At 39.8% G+C, this 17,505-nt stretch overlaps 1 protein-coding gene across 1 annotated transcript in view; it reads right to left on the reverse strand.

The window, feature by feature from the left end:
* Positions 1–224: 224 nt before the first annotated feature.
* SMYD3 (SET and MYND domain containing 3) overlaps positions 225–17,505 on the reverse strand; it is a 300,287-nt gene continuing 283,006 nt past the window's right edge. The window contains exons 11-12 of the mRNA XM_053459779.1: positions 5,273–5,381; positions 225–459 (exon numbers count right to left, since the gene is read on the reverse strand). Coding sequence (XP_053315754.1) covers positions 358–459; positions 5,273–5,381 — 211 coding nt within the window. The 3' untranslated portion in view covers positions 225–357. The remainder of the gene's footprint in view (positions 460–5,272; positions 5,382–17,505) is intronic.

Consider the following 17,505-nt stretch of genomic DNA (forward strand, 5'->3'; position numbering starts at 1 on the left):
AAGTGGCAATGTAGAAAGACCTGCAAGTCTAAAGTTTTAACTGTACATTTTTGATATATTTTATCATAAAATTATTCTAACTCTGTGAAAGGTTAATGCTGTGATTAAGTGAATTTGGTAAATCTCTTTGTATCACGGGCTCATCTTGGTCAACAAAATAAACACAAGCGTAAGCAAAAAAATGAATCATTTCAACAGTAATTTATTGAGCTTTTGGTTTTCTGTACAGAGGAAGAGTTCTCAGAAACTTGGTTTTGGAATTTAACAATCATTATTAAAAAATGATTACGTCATGTTAAAGAAAAGCAGTTAAAAATGTAAAAAAATATCTTGTTGAGAAGAGAACGGTTCTCGTGTCTATGCTGCATTCATGGCAATGGTACAATCTTGCAGAAGCTCTGTCAGGTCCTTCATCAAACTGTGGTCTTTCCCATGCGTTACTGTCATTATAGCTAAAGCCTGGTGGAACGGAAAGATATGGACAATTATTAAACCAGTAAAATCCTGAAAACATATAAGATAAACAACGGCTCATTGTATGGAGTTGCATAGTGACGGGATTACTTTTAGATGATTTAAAGCATTATTATTCCTCTAAGATTGACTCTGTTTTTGGTACCTGATTACATCATGTGGAAATATATATTTTTCCTGAACACTTTAAATTTCGTCAATGGCTACTATGTTTAGACATGTTCTTAAAACAAAACTAATCTATGGAGATAGCTGAACACAAGATTTTGTACGTAGTCTCTACTAAGAGCATTCCCGTACAATGGATTTCATGAGTCATCTCTGACGAGACATGCAGAGAGGGCAATGTTTTTGGTTTTAGCAAAAAATCTCGTTGTGAAGAACACATGAACCACCACCCTTTATAACTCTCTGCATTTGCTCTCTGGCAAGTGGTTTATACAGATAACACAAATATCTAGTGTGCCAAAGGCCGCCGAGAGTCCAAGAGTATGAGCAGGGTGTAGCGGCTGTTTGTTTTAGCGGCTAGGAGATTGTGCGGTAACGCAAGCACCAGTATGGTATATTTTTCATATATTTTGATTTCTGAAGTACAAGTGCTTCCATATCAAGCAAAGAGATGGGAGTAAAAATGTGAGCACCAACTGGATCCAAAATCAAGGTCAGATTGGGGATGACCATAAAGACAGCGGCTGACAAATTACATATGTATGGCCTCTGGCTGGATACATGTAGATGCATGTTACATTTTTTTTTAATTAAGTACCATGCAGCCGCACACTGCTGGACCCAATCTAACGAGCCTGTCTGGGGGGGCTTACTCTCTTCTACCCTGCATGCTATACGGTTAGTCTTTTTTATCCTGCATTTTATCAGCCCTTCTCTGAACTTTCTCCAGAATACCCTCCTGGTGAGTAATGTTAACAGTATTTTTTATGCTTTTAAACCTTGGTGTCCTATCTAACCTTCCTTGCGGCTTCACCGAGACCACACAGAAGAAATCTGGCAGCCCTGTGAGGTCTAGTAAACCGAGCTCTGAATGACGAACATCAGACCTGTGTGGTGTAACAGACCTGTGGTCTTGTCGTCTTATGTCTCCTGACTCGAGATTCTAAAAAATCATACGGTTAGAATGTCATTTCTCCTTTGTGAATTTTAAATGAAAGCACACAGGCTTCTTTAATATTTGTCCAGTCTCTTAAATGGGAATTTGGCCAACAAACATCACAAAATCATGCAAAAAAAAATGCAAATTGATTAGTCCTCTGTTGGATCGTGATAACAAGACTGCATTTTAAGAACTAGATGGTACACACATGGCATGTAACAAAACACAGTGCTCTTTGGAAGTTTTTATTTTATCCTCAACTAATTAAAATTAATGAGCTTTGATGTGAGCCACAAAGCAAACGACTTTGTGCATTTCTTCTTCATAATGAGTATAAACAGTGGAGTAAGCACGTTTTTTAGTATGATCCAAACACTAACATTTTGTTCAATAAGTGACCAGGCATTCCACATAGTCTTAACCATTTCAAAGTTAGCTAATATGTGGTACTCGCAATGAAAGGGTCAAAAAGATCAACAAAATTGACTAAACACTTAGGTAGTACAGGTGGACAACTTTAAGTTTGGGCAGCACAGAATGCAAGACATCCATTTCGAATTATCCATAGATGGATGCATTATTTTTTCTGTCTTAAATCTCTCATTTATAAGGCACATATGTCTTTTATTAACAGGTAGCAGACTCTCATAGAATTTGTGAAGAGGGGCAAATAAAACAAACATAGAACTGGTTCAAGCCTTTGATTTTTGCTTTTGCCTGCTTGGTGAAATTCCCAGGCACTGCTATTACTAATAGTAGTAATACTGTAAGACATATTTTGGCAGGCAAAGAGTGTGAGTTATATATAATAACTGACGTCTTCATAGCCAGAGAAGTAGTGAGTGCCTGCATTCATCACCCGCATGAAATACTTTTTTGTGCTTTTATGGGCAGTAGGGACCATGGTCCAGGGTTCAGTGCTGTTGCCATAACTTGATTTGGACACCTGGATCGATGAGGGATATGTCATAATGTCCAGACAGCAAAAGAAAATGAAAAGAAAAAAATAAAATATAATTAAGTATCAGAGACAAAAAAGGACACAGATAAAAACGAGGACAATGTATGACTAGAATGTATGCATCATTTACTATACAATGTCACATTGATAGAGAACATATTCACACTAATGTAGTAACCGTCACATTCTTTATTCCATTTCCTCACACAGGACACAACTAAATATGAATTACATTGTTATAGCCTCTCTGGATTATTGCAACTCTCCTAACTGGCCGTGCCTTGTCCTGCATTTCACAATGAGAATCCACTTTGAACAACTCTGCCATACTAATCTCCTTACCCTAACATTACTCATCTGCTTCCCTACTACCCTCTGGACTTTGTACTTTTGATTCTTACCTACAGATCTCTTAACATAACTAAATACCCACATACTATCCTCACCGTTCGGTTGACTCTCTTGCCCACAACTTATCTAATCTTCTGTTATAGCTTCCTCCAGACTTGTGCATCTCCAGGATTTCACCCCAAGCTATACCTATTTCCTCCTAATACCCTTCAATTCCACATGTACTTTAATCCCCACCAAATTCATCCTTCCCTCACACAGGACATACCTTCTGCCTGAGGGACTTAAGTTCTCTCTAATGCCCCCTCAACCTTCTAATAGATGGCAAGCTCACAACTCAGTTCCTCTGTGTAAATTACAAGATCTGCTTGCATTGCATATAAACAGTAAAGTCATTATTGCTTCACTGATCCATAAAGACACATTTGGGCACACTAGCCCTGGTTGGGAAGATTAGTTTTTATAAAGCTGGAAACCTAAAGAAACAGTTTGAGGAGATGGGACTTCATTTAATATAAATTTGAGTTAATCAGGAAGATCAGAAATGGGTTTTAGGTGACATGTTGGTAAACTAAAAATACCCATCTGGAAAAGGAAGTTTTGCAAAATCACCCCACTAGGAATTTGTTTTTTTTGGTGGGGGCATTATCTGGGCCTAAAGAAACCAATTCAGATGCACTGAATACCACAAGACAAGGGTAAGTGACGGGTGAAAATAGGGTTAGCCAAAAGGGTGTCAGGAGACAAAATACATCGGCAATGCTAGAGCTGGGTAAAAACAGAATGAGTGAAAGTAGCCTAGGACAGTTTACATATGATGTCACTGAGTGTGATTTTAATCTACTTTTTGTTTTTTTGCAGTGCCTAATGTGAAGGCACCCTGCTTTTTTGTGGGTGGCTCCAGCTCAGGCATTTTAAAATATTTTACCCATCTTTAACAATGATCCTAGGGATTAGTTTTCGTTCTGACAAAAATAGCAATTTCATACGTAGCACAAAAATGATAATAGGAAACTACATAAAAAAGACAAACTCTTTCCATGTTTCTCTATAATAGGCACGCATAGGATAATAATTGTCCAGAACATTTAAAGAATGCTGATTCTGCAGAGCTTTGATTCTGCAAGGTGCCGAAGGCCTGACATGTATTGTTCTTGGTGCAATTACACGAGAAACATTGACCAGCAGCTATTGCTTTTTTGTCTTTATAAAGATTACCTTTTGATGTTATATTTTTTCAAATCTCTTATGTCAAAAAACCCCAACAAATGAGTTGTAATGAGAAAATATCCTCATCTGTTCATGGTGCATGGTGGCAGCTTCTCGAGGGCTGTACAGACAACAGGCTAACATGATATTGACATAATGTTAGATTTACTTAGAGTAGAATAGTTGGAGAAGTGAAAATTTTAATATTAATTTTTGAAGGCTAAAAAATAGTTCATGAATTAAAAAATAATGCGTCTTCCAGAAAAACTAGTATAGGTATTCCTCGGAATTTATTTGGGATTATACTACCATATTTTCTATGAATGGTCTCTAAAAAGAGTTAAATGCTTTTCAGATTACAAATAATGTTAGCTTTTATAACATGCAAAATCTTCTACTGTTATCCATATGTGCATAAAAGCCATCTGATCTCAGTCTGCTGGATGCTACGGAAAGGTTTATTTTCTTACAGCATTGAATGTGTTATCTAAAAAGGAGTCTTCAGACCCTCTATTAAATACATGCTGTCACAAAGCTCCATTTAGGTTACAAGTTGAGCTCCCAACAATATGCATCAACTTACCTCACTATAAAAAAAATATGGAAATTGTCAGTGGAGAAAGGTGAGAAGGAAGCTGTGGGACCTAAAGAGGCTGGGCTGACAGTCCCAATATTGCCCTAGATTGGCTTAAGTATAACATTGGTGCTTTAATTCCCCACAAGGGTAGTTATTTTGACAGTACATGAAAGGGTTGTTTAAGCTCATGGTGCCTATGGGTTCTTCTGTTCAGTGATATTCACTTGACATTTGTTGCTGGTTGGGAAGGAAGCGTTTTCTCGATCTTTGTTCCTTGGCTCAGTTAGTATATCTTTATGTATGCGTGCCTTCTTTTTCATATTTTGATTGCAGTATTTTGTCAAGCGCCCATCCTGTTTTTCCTTCTGGCTCGCAGCATTTATAACCAACTATGTACTGGGATACTATACCCTTGGACCATTTGAATGGCTTTGATATGCCAGATTGTATTATTTTTTGCATTTACTACTAAAATCACGAGACATTCTATGACCAAGATTCAACTGCACCGGTAAAATTGACAGGGAGAGCCAATTAGAAAGAAAGATGGAAAACATCTGGAACAAAAACAACAGTCCAATAGAATACTAACCTCTTTCAGTGTTTTCATTGCTTCGGGAAACTGGTCTAGATAATGTTGCAGCTTGCCCACCTTCATCATTTGGATTGCCTTCACCGGGTGATAATTGGAATAGTACAGGCTGCAGAGAGAAGAACATAATATGTCTCCATGTTAGTTTTGAAAATTATACTGATGATTATGATCCAGACGAATTTACTATTTTATTCTTTAATGGTACATTCACGACCAACAGTATTGCTTCTGTAATTTGTATAAATGGGAGCCTGTGTGCAAATGTATGACCATTGTTGTCATAGTATTGTTGTTTCAAACATTTTGTATGTTTAAAAGTGTACTTATGGCCATAATCAGCTCCATACAAATGGTTACCATGGGAACTGGAACATGAATGGGACAGAATCTAAATAGACTGCATTAAGGACACTATGCTTGGATCTTACATTTAAGCCCTGCACAGTTCCCATGATGACACGCCTTTTATATGTGTAGACATGTGGACATGAATGTAACTCTATACGTAACTCTATACGTGTATGCGTAAGCAAATTAAAAGTAATGTCAAAGAATGATTTTTGGCCAATGAGGTCAATGATAATAGTATTTAAGATACGGAAGATTGGAAGAATGGGGATAATGATAATAGAGGGGGAGTGAGTTTAAGTTTTTTAATGTAACAAATGGCATATTGTGAATTGGTAGAGTTAAGTACAATAAGGGGATTTAGACAGGCATATAATAGAGTTAAAGCTATCCTGAATCTAAGACGAGACCAAGGAATGGTTAAGGTTTGAATATTAACAGCAGGAAAAATGGGCAGGTTAGATGGGCAGAGTGGTTCTTATGTGCCATCAAATTCCATGTTTCTATGTTACTAAGTTACTTCTCCACCCCACCTGAACCCTGTATTCACTGGCGTAACTACACTACAACTGCACCGATACAGGTCGGAAGGTCCATTTTCTAAACTTTCTAAACTATTTTGAACTGCCACGAGGAGACAGGAGCGTATCGGGGGTCATGTGACGTCACGTGACCCTGCGGTGAAACCAAGGCTACTTGCACGGTGTGTGAGCAGCCGGAGAGGAAGCTGAAGGAGCAGTGCGAGGTAAGCAGGGGTTGCTTGGTTGCTTAGCTGAACATTAGTTTGAATAAAGCTATTGGCAGTTCTTCCCCAAGCATAGCATTGTTGACTTTTTTGTTTTGGGATGGTATGTGGCCTCACTCATGTTTGGCCTTTATCCAAAATGATTTGTTTGGTGAATTTGGGTTTAGGGTGTAGCCACATGATGCTTTCTGGATCAATGTGCAATTTATTTTCCATTTAATTTAAGTTCTACACACATATATACACAAAATGAAAGAAAGTATAAAAATATTGATGTTTAAGATTGCTGTTAATCATACTTCCCAAGTATCTCTGTTTTGGCTCGACTATCTCGGTTATCTCGGTTTTGGTGGGACAGTTGCCATTTTCTATCTCTGTCCCAATGCCCTAGATAACTGAATCATGAACTAGTTAGGGAGATTCTCTGATCTCCTCTCACTGGCCCAGGGAGCTGTAAAATCAATGAAGGTCTCCAACCCTAACCACTTCTACACCCTATTTCCATACCTAACATTGATCATTCCATTCCACCTCTGGCCACACATCTCAACACAGGTGCCCCAGTTTGGACATCTGAAATGTTGTGGGTTTGCTTCAGACTGTTATTATATATCATAAGACAGTATAAAAGATGACTAAAAAGCTTCATTTCCGCTAACCAGGAACTGTGAAGATCTATCAGAACACTACTGGAGAGTTCAAACAGGTTGCGGCACCTTATGGCCAGCAACCGATACATCACCGATGTGTGGCTGCACAGTAAAGGTAGGTAGGAAGGGCTGTGGAGCGAAGACCACTAGTTCTACTATCACTATTAAAACCACATTTACAATAAAGCATTTAAGGCACACATTTCTTCCATAGAGGTTAGAGCGGACGAGAGGCCCATGTTTTCGTTAGGTGTTAATAGACTAAATGCTTATTTTCTCCTACCTATCACACCAGATGTTATAAATAACACGGAATGCCCATCGGGTGACTGGAAACAGATGTTTTCCCACTTGTAATAAAGCAATAGAGGAAATAAGCACCCAGTACTTCCTTTTAAGAAGGCATTAATGTAACATTTAACACTGTTAAGCAGTGAAAGGGCATTTAAAATAATTTTCGAAAAACTAGAGGGTCAGAGGTTTAGATGTAATGTAAGGGGAATTTACTCTACACAAAGGCTGGTAGATAAATGGAACAACCTCCCAGCAGAAGTGGTAGAGGCTATTACAGTGAGGAAAACATGGGCACAGTGGTTCTTATCTGCCAGCAAATACTATTCTATGCTCAAAACATAACTTCCATCTCAAAGCCATCTGAAACCAAACTGAGGCAAGAGGGAATCTTTTATAAAGCCGTCTGACCTTCAAACATTTTCATACGGGTATTTTCTCTAATTTTCTTAAAGGGTAATCAATGAGAAACAAGAAACTGACCCAGAATCCCTGGGAAGCAGGTTCTCACCCAGAGACTCTGGGTCAAGCCAGGACAATTCCCTGGTTGGAGACCTACTGGTGACAGACCAATGTAAGCATGACACAGAGTTATTGGGATTTAGTGATAATTGTGCCTCTGTCATAAAAGCAGTTGTTGTGTCCATGATTAGTGGAAACAAATGTGGTTTAACGCCTGTGTCACAGACTTTGTGTACAATAAGTTCTATTGGTTGTTGGATTACTTTGTTGTGCTGCAATTCTAGATGGAATTGTACTATGGACAAGAGTCTCATTTTCAGAATTTGAAGGCGGACGAGAACCATTCGGCCCATCTAGTCTGGCCATTTTTGCCGATGTAAACACTAACATTTTAATCTACTCATTTTACAGTGCTGTGGAATATGATAGCGCTATATAAAGCAATAAATAATAATCAGTCCTTGGTCTCATTCTTAATTCAGGACTTCTCTATGCCTATATACAATGCATGTTTAAGTTCCCTCACTGTATTAGCCTCTACCACTTCGGCTAGGAGACGGTTCCACTCAATTGTGCCTCTTTTTGTTGTCACGTGAAAAACATCTTTATACATAAATATACAAAGGGCAAAACCAAATCAAAGGTACTTGATTTATGAGCTAACAAAAATTAAAACCTTCCATACATTAAAGCTGTTTTGAATTGTGTTTGAAACTTGTGTTTAAGCAGGGATTTAATCTGTGGTACAGCAGCAAGAAAAGCAACAGTCGTTATATCCCGATGCTATCATATCAGAATAAACATTGAAGGAGCCAGCTCAGAGCTCTTACACTTCCTAACAATGCTTATACATAGTGCCCCTTTTATAGACATCTTTTTATGAGACACAATGACACTTATGGTTGTGGATAAGTTAATATTGGAATTTATATTTTTTATATTTTGATCAGAAAAATAGGTTTTAGACTAAATAATACATTTTTAGTGTCTGAGCACACATTGTAGCGTCTCCTTCAAGGTTTATCACAGGCGTGAATTCTCTTTTTTTTTTTAGTTCTGCTAGAGGCCATATAGACAAACATTCCCAAGGCAGAGTTTTATAGCTTAGGACGGGAGGAAAGAAATAAAGTTTTTCAAACACTTACAGAACACTACAGAACTTGAGTGATTTGACATTTACACCTTTGGTTGTATTACTTTGATGTCAGAACAAGTCTAGGAAATAGGTGCCATAAAATGGTCTTAAATTCAGCCCTGGAGGACAAATGGGGAATGCGATCCACAATTAGGTGCTGTTTTACTTGGACAAATCATTAATTGCACCCCTAGTATGTTAAGCAAATAGACCATAGCAGATCTGCCATTTTATTCTTTCCTCTGATATTTACACTGTAAGATTTTTTTTCCCGTTTCTATGGCAACAACCAAATCAGTGCCATGTGGAAATAAAGCATTTATTGGAAAACTATGAATATGCCAACATTATAAAGATATTTTTCCCCTGCGGGATCTGAACATCTAACAGTACTAGGAATTATGCTATTAATGTTTCTTTTAGTTATAAAAGTATGAATTTCTGCGGAGTAAAACAAAAAACTCTTCTACAGATCAAGTGATGTAGAAAGATTCCAGCAGCTGTCTGTGTACAGTGGTGACCTGGGTCATACTAAACATGATGCCCAACAATAGTGATGCTTCTAACCACTGTCACCTCACTAGCCTCTGGCTAGTCATATTCACACACCTGCAACCAATTGCCGTACACTATAATTAGCTAGATAACCACACTGTATATAAAAAGCACACATACACAATTCTTGAGTGGTAAACATCTGGTTAGTAAAACCAACTCTATGGAGACATGCCACGGGGGATACTCACAACTCTTTCACACCTTTAAATACTAATTATTTAACCCTTAGGTAGGGGTAAGCGTGACCATATCCCGCTTACCTGCCCGCAGAGGAGGGCTTCATCTGAAGACCCCAGGTCAAATCCAGAGGGTTCCCAGCCGGGTATGGTGCTCAGCAGAGTCGTAACGAGTGCTCTCAGCACTTGGGGTAAAGGAGGATTGTTCCACCCTATGCTGCCCATTATATCCGCTTCCGGATGTTGAACGGGGGTGCAAAGGCATTGCTGCTGGGAGGTTTAATAATGCCCCTCACTTTGTAGAACCTGAGGCAGCTCCATGGCAGTTATGGCCCTGGTAATCACTTGTGTCAAACCAGAAGATTTACCAGGTATTACAAAGCATTGCGTGCTGGGAATCACATAGTTTCATGAGCTAAATATTTAAGAGGATAGAGGGTTTTGGATTCTGGGTCCAACCTCTAAAGTCTTTTCCTCTGCAACCATACATACACATTTTGTTCAGAAGCATGTGTCACACTAATGAATTAAGTAAACTAAATAAATGGTGCACCCTGCTTTTACCAAACAACAAATTTAAAATGATGTCTGTATTCACACATCACTTTCTCCCTCTCCCCCAGTACTCACTTTGTTCTTCATTTGTTTTCCATATTTTCTGCAGTGTCAACAATCTTTTAATTTATTACCTTCCCTGTAACCTTGGGCTTCCCTTAGGACCTGCGCAGTGAGGTTAAGTAAACTAACCCTGCTAAACTAAATAGCAATGGTGATGTATGGCTTGAGCTATATACTAAAACATCAACCTTTCTGGGTGTTAGCAGAAAGCTTCTTGTTGTTGATGAAAATTCAAAGGACCTTTTTATGGTCTATAAAATTCTCAGAGTGCTGGTGGAAAAAATAAGTGAACCTTTGGATTTAATAACCAGTTGAATCTCCTTTGGTAGCAATAACCTCAAACACGTACTTCCAGTAGCTGAGGATCAGACCTGCATAACGTTCAGGAGGAATTTTAGACCATTCTTCCTTACAGATTTGCATAAGCTCAGCCATATTCCTATTATGTCTGGTGTTAACCGCTCTCTTGCATCTCTAATGAGTTAAGGTCTGGGCTCTTACTGGACTGCTCCAAAAGGCTGTTCTTGGAAAATATTATGTAGTAGATTTACTTGGACGTTTAGGGTGATTGTCCTGCTGAATGACACAACTTCTACTGAGCTTCAGTTGGGGACAGCCACCCTGACATTAGCCTGTATGATACCTTAATAAACTTGGGAATTCATCGTCCGCTTGATGATTTCAAGCTGTTCAGGCCCTGAGCCAGCAAAGTAGCCTTAAATCATGATGCTCCCTGCACCATACTTCACCATTGGGATGATGTTTTCATGCGAATATGTGGTGCCTTTTTTACGGCATACATAGTGCTGCGTGTTCTTCACCAACAATCCAACCTTCGTTTTAGTAGTCCCCAAAACAGTTTCCCAGTAGCGTTGTGGCGTGTCAAGGTTCTCTTTGGCAAACTTCAGACAAACAGCAATGTTAAATTGAAAAGCAGCGGCTTCCTCTATGTTGTCCTGCCATGGATTCAATGCTTGTTCAATATTTTGCATATGGTAGACTCACGAACAGAGGTGTTAACCAGTTCCAATGATTTATTGAAACCTTTAGCTGCTACCCTAGGGTTCTTTTGCACCTCATTGAACATTCTGTGTTGTTATCTTGTTGGGCATCCACACTAGGAAGAGTAGCCACGGCACTACATTGTACACAATTTTTGTATGGATTGGTTCACATCAGCAGATGATGGTTGAGAATAGCAAACTCAAAATGTTTGAATGTTTTTTATGTCAAAGTAGGTTTTAAACATACCTCCAATCCTGTTTCATTGATTAGACTCCAAGTTTGCTAACTCCTGACTCCATTTAGCTCTTGTTGAAGTGATGAGCCTAGGAGTTCACATACATTTTCCAAGTCATACTCTGTTAATGCTGGTTTAGTTACCTTTTCACTTATCTTTTCTTGATATATTGTCTCTATGGCTCATGTAAAAGAGCCATGTAAATTAGCTACATATACAGATTAGACAAAATGTAAATTGGAATATTGATAGATAGATAGACAGATAGATAGATAGATAGATAGATAGGTATTGTGAACTGTGATCATATAACCACACAGTCTTAGTCTGTCAACAAAAACAAAATGTAGCATAGACCTTTTCTTCTCAAGAAATATTCCTGTAAACTCTTGTGGAGATAAATGCAGTTTTACACACTGCTTGGATTCACTAACCCCCCCCACACACACACACAGACAGACACACTGAATCCCTCACAGGGAACTTTGTAGCTGCCTCCTGCTGCTCATTGCCAACAGGTGATGACTCACCTGGGAGATCCAGAACACCCGGACTGGATGCGTACAGGAGTACAGTTGCCCTTTATCAGCAACCACCATTCCTGTGTTTCGATGGCATGCTGTGTTGGCTAATCCAAGTTTAAGTGGCTAATTGATCATTAGAAAACTATTTTGCAATTATGTTAGCACAGCTACCAATTTCCTTGTTTTGCATGAAAACATCGTAGTGACCTCAATATATATATAATATGATAATATATTAAATATATAATATAAATAATAAGGGGTATGGGATTAGCACATTTGTAAATTGCATGAGACTAATTTAGTCACATCTCACTGGGCTAAATGACTCCACTGGAGCCATCAACAGCTTGGATACCACCAGGAAAAGTGCAATCTCCCAATTTTTAACCAAGTATATCGAAAACTAGATTTCCCTTTCAAGTGAATGAAAACTCCAGAGCAAAACCTACCTGGAGAGCTACACCGTATGAACAGCAGTATGTAGACACCCCTCCTTATTATGGAGTTTAGGTGATTCAGCCACACCCATTGCTAACAGGTGTATCAATTAAGCACGCAGGTATACCATCTCCATAGACAAACTTTGACAGTAGCATGATTTTAAATGTGGCAGTGTCGTAGGATGCCAACTTTGCCACAAGTCAGATAGATGTGCCCTGGTCCACTATAGCTGCTATTATTGTCAAGTAGAAGTATCTAGGAGTAGCAACCGCTCAGTCATTATGCGGTAGACTACGCACACTTACAGAACATGGCCGAGTGCACAGAAATCACCTGTCTTCTGTAGCATCCCTCACTACAGAGTGCCAAACTGCTTCTGAAGACAACATTATCTCAAGCACTGTGCATTGGAAGCTTAATGAAACGGGTTTTTATGGCTGCGCTAAGATACTCAAGATAAGTATGCGCAATGCCAAGTGTCAGTTTCAGTACTGTAAAGCACACCGCCAATGTACTCCGGAGCAGTGGAAACGTATTCTGTGGATTAATGAATCACGCTTCACTATTCGGTGTGATGGACAAACCAGAAAAACGCTACCTACCAAAATGCATAGTGCCAACTGCACAAAGCAAGGTTCTAAAGAGATGCTTTCACAAGATTGGTAAGTCAAGTGACCTGCCAAGATCTTTTGCACACTCTAACATCTTGCGGAAAGCCTTCCCACAAGAGTGGAGGCTGTTATAGCCACAATGGGGGGAAACTCAATATTAATGCCCGTGGTTTTAGAATGGGATGTCCGTAAGCTTATGGTCAGATGTCCACATACGTTTGGACATATAGTGTTCACCTGCTTTGCTCTGCTAATGAAGAGTCAAACTGACCATTATGTTGGATATGTTCATATGGGAACATCAGAGGAGTTTCTATGGGTGGGCAACAGGTGCAGTTGGCTATGGCTCATTAGAGGGAATGGTACAGAATACAAAAATTCTGTACATCTTTTCAGTAGTGTTGAGGTTGTGTTTTCAGTCAACTCTCATCTAGGATCGTACATGCCATCCACTAGGGAATACAGCAGAAATCTATTATCTTCCCAAGTTATAAGCCTAAAAAACAAGCAACATTGCACATTATCAAGAAGCTACAGAACCTTTGCCTTTGTCAGAAACACAGTCATTTTTTTACAAGTGGAGACAGCAAGAATATGGTTGTCTGTGTCAGTACATTCGGGAATTGACAGTCTTGTTATAAGCTTGTATAATGTATCTTACCATTTGTTAAACATTTAAGTGCATGGTCGCTGTCAACTAATATCAGATGAAGCAAAACACAGTAACATTAACTGCAATTTTCCTCAACCTTGAGTACTAATTATCTTGGTGAAACAGCAATGTCAAATACCAAAGAGGTCTAGACATAAGCATGCAGATGAACAAGAGTCTGTGTTATTGAACTGAAAATTGCTTTATTTATTTATAACCACATTTTCATCTTCATTTGCTTTCAACTTTGCCTAAATCACACATATATTTGGAAATGTCATATGCTATACAAAATGTTTTAGGTGAACTCTACCAGCTAAGCAGTCAAAAATGACAACGAAGATGAAGATATGTGAAATCATGTGCCAATGGTAGTGTTCACTAAAGCTTAAAGATACCCTTTTTAAGGGTGGTTGTATAATCATACCTGGGGCAGTGGCTTCATGAAGTGGTAGGGCTAGCTATGTGTAGGGGTTAACTGCTTACCCCTTCGTGGGAGGGAACTAAGTAGGGAGCAGTGGAAAGTGGCAGAATGTGCGAGTGAGAGTGGCCAAACACCACCACCATGCCTAGATTAAAAAGAAACTCACCCAGAGATCTGGAGAGGTAGCGATCTTTAAATAATATAACCAATCAGAGCTGGCCTTAGGTGTTCTGGCACCCTGTGCGGACTACTCCTCTGGCGCCCCCCATCCCAAAGATAGAAAGGGAAAAAAATCTTGTCACAAAACTCCCCTTTCTCACTATCTATCCCCTCTCCCCCTTTATCACAATCTATCACCTCTGCCCCTTCTCTCAAAAGTCCATGTTACTGGTGGATGTAGGTGGAACTTGCCCATAAAACAAACATGCTTCAGAGGAGCCAAGGAAGCAGTTCCAAACTCTTGCCAGCTCTCCCTGAAGTAAATGAGATGAGAGTGAAAATTTACTGCAAGAGCTTTAGTTAATAAACCCCAATGTCCTGCAGGTGGGCGAAAAACAAATCACTATAAACATTGCATTATGTCTTCTACATTTTATTTTTCACATGGTAAACACAATGGGCACATTGAGGCTGGCATGGTACCAAGGGCTTTACAAACACACATATGTGTTAAATTGTTGCATAGGAAGTGCTGGCTCCATTGTACACAGGGTGCAATCAAACAAGTCTGTTCTGCCTGAGGGCAATAGCTCCCCTTGTCATCCCTCCTCTTAGTTACTGCAATGGGTTATGAGAATTCAGCCTGGAAAGGACAAGACAACTCCAAGGGTAAGAGTTGAAAGTGATTGTCACGACTCGGATGATCAGGTCGGGTAGGAGCCCATGTGCAGGAGATACTTGGGGTTCGGTCTGTAACCCACGATGCATGATTATACAAAGACAACACAAGCAGAAATCTAGGTAATGCAATGTATTGTATGTATATGACAGGACAAGTAAATAAGGGTTATACAGTCTGTGATCAAGAAACCGGATGTATGGCAGGATAAATAAATACCAGTAATAAGTCTTTTGGCAGGGAGCCCGCTTGAAAGGGTATGAAAGGCAGAGAGCCCGCTTGGAAGGGCACAAAAGGCAGAGAGCCCACTTGGAAGGGCACGAAAGGCAGAGAGCCCAATTGGAAGGGCACGAAAGGCAGAGAGCCCCCTTGGAAGGGCGCGAAAGGCAGAGAGCCCGCTTGGAAGGGCGCGAAAGGCAGAGAGCCCGCTTGGAAGGGCGCGAAAGGCAGAGAGCCCGCTTGGAAGGGGGCGAAAGGCAGAGAGCCCACTTGGAAGGGCGCGAAAGGCAGAGAGCCCGCTTGGAAGGGTACTGAAGGCACGGAGCCCGCTTGAAAGGACACAAAGCAGGGAATCCACTTGATCAGGACACAAAGCTGGTAACCAGGACAGGTACAGGTGCAGAGCCACAGCAGAAAGGTCCACAGACTTCACAATTCAAAAGATCCTGACTGAAAGGCAGGGCGGGTTTATAAAGGCAGGGTAATTCAGGTAACAAGGCTGGATGTATTGATTAGGGCTCAACTCAGGTAATAAGATACACCTGATCCTAATAATTGAGTTCTGAGTGGTCCAGGGGGCGGAGGGTGGCCACTAGTGGTAGCAGATTTATATACCACAGGTATGAAAAAGCCATGGTTCAGGCAGCGAAAAAGTGGACCCTGACAGTGACTTCCATTCTTCCTTTATCTTGATTTAAACAAAAACACACTCTTATGCTCTCCAAGTAATATAACAATATATTCTCTTAGTTTTCCTAGACATATTGTGCTTTGGAAGTCTCCATACTACAGTCAAACTCTCTAGGCTTCCATAATGATTGTTCACTTATCAAGGACATTAGCAAAGCAAAGGAAAATTGTTCATCAATCATGCACATAATAAACACCAATTCTCAAAAGTTACCAATTCCCAAAAGGTTTTGGAGCTGGTAATTACACTGGGTAATGCAGGCTCATCAGGGGTGTAACTAGAAACCACGGGGCCCTGGTATGAAGAATTGCCCCTGGCCCCCAAACTTCAACAGCTGTCTCTGCCGCCTCTATCCCTTGCCCCCTTCCAATATACAACATATGTAAACACACTTATACAAATTGCACACACTTACACACACTTACTCATACATACATACTAACACACTATCTATTTCACCCCACTTATAAAATTACACATCCATGCTCACACACACACCCACAATTACACATCCATGCTCACACACGCACACATCCATGCTCACACACACAGAAGTACACATCCATGCTCACACACACACATATATAAATCTCACTCCCACCCCTGCTTACCTTCACCGCTCCTGCTGCATTCCCACTGTGCAGGCAGCCTCAGTTTCACCAGGGGGGTCACGTAGAACAACATGACCCCCATACGTTCCTGTCTCCCTGTGCTGGTTCAAAATAGTTTAGAGTAGGCCCTCCGACCTGAATAGGTTCGCTCCAGGTCAGAAGGGCCCTTTCTAAACAACTTTAAGCCGGTACGAGGAGGCAGTAAGAAGGGGTTGAAGGGGTCGCACCAGACCTCCTAGATGCACGGGCACGGTTGCAGCTGCGACCCCTGTAGTTATGCCAGTAAAGCGCATGTTTTAATTGGGAAATGTTAATTGTGTAACAAATATATCTTGACTTTGGATAAAAATATTTGTTAAATCCTGTATTTTACATGTTTTATCTAGTGAAACTGAAGATAACAAAGTTTGCATGGGTTAACTTATTTTCAGAGTTGTATTAAATCAAAAGGGCAATTCTCAAACCAAATGCTACACTGCATGTTACGGAAGGAAGAAGGGAAGGTATACAAAGTAGATACTAAGAAACAATGATCTTTGTTCCAGTAATAGTGGATAGACTGTCAGGAGTGGCCAGGTGACCCATGAATGTCGCAATCCCTATTTCATCTGCATGCTATTATATTGTATCTCAATTTTATTTAACAAGTCAAACAATGTAAGCACATTCCTCAAAGGTGCAGTCCAACCCCAGATGTTTTTCCCAAACAGAGAATGGTTACGCACATTATAATAATGAATGCTCACTTCCTCTCTATTTTTATAAATATATATTTACAGAACCTATAACATGCAATTCATCACTAGACTGTTAATCTATTATTTACTGTCACAGGAAACAGCAGTCGTGTTTTATAGCCTTAGAAAAATCTTAAATATGCAAACCCTTGTCTTGAAATTGGTAAACTAATGCAAGGCACAGGAACTTTGCCAAGTTGGCTAAGACAAAAAAAAATGTCAAAAAACTTTTTTGTTAATATCAAGGTAATCAACA

This window comes from Spea bombifrons, chromosome 3, assembly GCF_027358695.1.
Source record: "Spea bombifrons isolate aSpeBom1 chromosome 3, aSpeBom1.2.pri, whole genome shotgun sequence".
Classification (NCBI taxonomy): Eukaryota; Metazoa; Chordata; class Amphibia; order Anura; family Pelobatidae; genus Spea; species Spea bombifrons.